This window comes from Eimeria maxima, genomic scaffold (genome assembly GCF_000499605.1).
Source record: "Eimeria maxima Weybridge genomic scaffold, Emw_scaff861, whole genome shotgun sequence".
In the NCBI taxonomy this organism is placed as follows: domain Eukaryota; phylum Apicomplexa; class Conoidasida; order Eucoccidiorida; family Eimeriidae; genus Eimeria; species Eimeria maxima.
In genome coordinates, this window is record NW_013566818.1 from 1 (window position 1) to 2,500 (window position 2,500).

The window sequence follows — 2,500 nt, forward strand, 5'->3', positions numbered from 1 at the left end:
AATATATATATATATATAAAGCCTGTATTAGTGCATGCAGCAAAAGACAACCGTTTTGCTGCTAAGTATCATTATGCATGTATGTGTAGTTGCTGCTGCACTGCAGCAATAACTGCAATTGCAGCAGCAGCAGAAGCAGCAGTAGCAGCAGCAGTAGCAGCAGCAGTCATCGTTGTCTGTTAGTCTAAATAGACATTTCCTTCTGTTAACAAAGAAGAAGGAATAACATTAAAAAGTTTACTAATTAAGCAGCAGCAGCAGCAGCAGCAGCAGCAGCAAATATTTGTATTACTATTAACCTCTTTCTGTGTGTACAGCTCAATGAATAAATACATTATTTATGTAAGACATATAATAGTATATTTTTATAGTAATAATTATATATTATTTATATAAATATAAATAAAAGAAGAAAATAAATAAATAAAAACTATTTTATTGGATTTTTTCTATAAGAAGCAAAGAAAAATAACATTGCCTTCAGGTGTATAGGCAGCTCTATCTTCTGTGTGTTGCACACATTGCATGCATGCATGCATGCATGTATCTGTTGGCATTGAAAAAGACGAGAAAAAGAATTAATAATTAAAATAAATAAAAGAATTAAATAAAATAAATAATAAAAGTGTATTTATTTTTTATTGCTGCTATTTAGCTGCTACTGCTGCTGCATTGACACGGGGCTCACCATACATATTCATGTGGGGCTCTGTACTGTACGTGTAGATCCGTTGCTTTTTCTTGAAGAAAAAAATAAAAAATAATAAAAATAAATAAAAAATAAATTAAATAATTAAATAATTAATAAAATTAAATGAATTGACTTTTCTTTTCTTCTACATACCGCAGCGTAGCTGTGTGTTTCTTTCGGTGTACGTACACCTGAAAAAGAATTCGTTGATTGCTGTAGCTGCTGCTGCTGCTGCAGTCATTGTAGGCTTTTGTATTTATTTTTCTTTTGTTTTTGTTGTTTAATGTATATAATTATTTATTTTGCATGCGTTTATCTTCTTTTTCCTCTTTATTAGGCATTAATTCTCTCTCTTTCCCTCCTTATTTCGTTAAGGCATCAAGAGTAGTAGTAGTAAGCCTTAAAAGTACTACTACTAGGCCGCGAGGCCCCCCTTCATCATTTTGTCTTCTTTCTTCTTTTCCTTCTGTTCGTTTGTTCTACTCATCTTGTCAGAAGATAATGACGAATAAAACACCAGAAGCTGCTTCTGCAGCAGCAACAGCAGCAACAGCAGCATCATCAGCAGCAGCAGCAACACCAGTAGCAGACGGAGCAGCCCCATCATGTGACCCCTCAATAGAATCGTCAAATCATGGTGTATGTGAATCTGGTGTATCTGGATCATTAGGAGTATCAGGTGTATCAGGAGAATCAATAGAAGGTACAATTCCTTCGAATTTCTTAGCCCAAATTATGCAAAATGACCTAGCTACAGGAAAATGTAAAGAAATTGTTACACGATTCCCGCCTGAGCCAAATGGATTTCTTCATTTAGGCCACGCCAAATCAATTTGTATTAATTTTGGGTTGGCGAAAATATTCAATGGAAAATGTCATATGAGGTTTGATGACACCAATCCAACTAAGGAAGAAACTAGGTACATTTATCTACTTTGAATATAATAAAGAAAAAAGTAGATACTATACACTTCTTATTATGTACCAGTACAATTTACTTATTATTTCTACGGTTTATTAGGGTTTATTAGGGTTTATTAGGGTTTATGAGGGTTTATTAGGGTTTATGAGGGTTTATTAGGGTTTATGAGGGTTTAATTAATAGGGTTTATCCAACGAACTAGAAAAACAAAGAATATAAATAAATAAAATAAATAAATAAATAAATAAATAAATAAATATATTTATTTTTGTTGCAGATATGTTGAATCAATCCTAAGGGATGTTCGTTGGTTAGGTGGAGATTGGGGAGAAAATTTATATTTTGCGTCAGATTATTTTGATCAATTATATAGTTGGGGGGAAGAAATAATAAAAAAGGGTTTAGGGTTTGTAGATTTTGATTCATTAGAGGAAATAAGAAGAAAAAGAGGAAGTATTACACAACCAGGAGAAGAAAGTCCTTATAGAAATAAATTCACTATTGAAGAAAATCTTGAACATTTCAGAAAGTATATATTTATATACTCTAAACCCTAAACCCTAAACCCTAAACCCTAAAAAAGGGTTTAGTCGAATTTCCTGTTTTAGAGGGTTTATTAAGGGAAATGGAGGGGAAGGGTTAGTTCTGAGGGTTTATTATGATTTATATACATTGTGATATTTTTCTAGGGTTTAATGGGGTTATATATAATTAGGGTTTAGGGTTTAGGGTTTAGGGTTTGTGTACAGGATGAGGGATGGAGTGTATGAAGAAGGACAATGTGTATTAAGAGCAAAGATAGACATGGCACATAAGAATGTTATCATGAGGGATCCAATTATGTATCGTATCCTTAAGAAGGAACACCCAAGAACAGGTACACCAGG

General features: G+C 33.0%; 1 protein-coding gene across 1 annotated transcript in view; it reads left to right on the top strand.

Moving 5' to 3' along the window:
* Window positions 1–1,192: 1,192 nt before the first annotated feature.
* The window catches only part of EMWEY_00044560 (glutaminyl-tRNA synthetase, putative), a gene marked incomplete at both ends in the record, with an annotated part of 4,190 nt that continues 2,882 nt past the window's right edge, over window positions 1,193–2,500 (top strand). Inside the window, 2 exons of the mRNA XM_013482941.1 lie at window positions 1,193–1,611; window positions 2,363–2,490. Coding sequence (XP_013338395.1) covers window positions 1,193–1,611; window positions 2,363–2,490 — 547 coding nt within the window. The remainder of the gene's footprint in view (window positions 1,612–2,362; window positions 2,491–2,500) is intronic.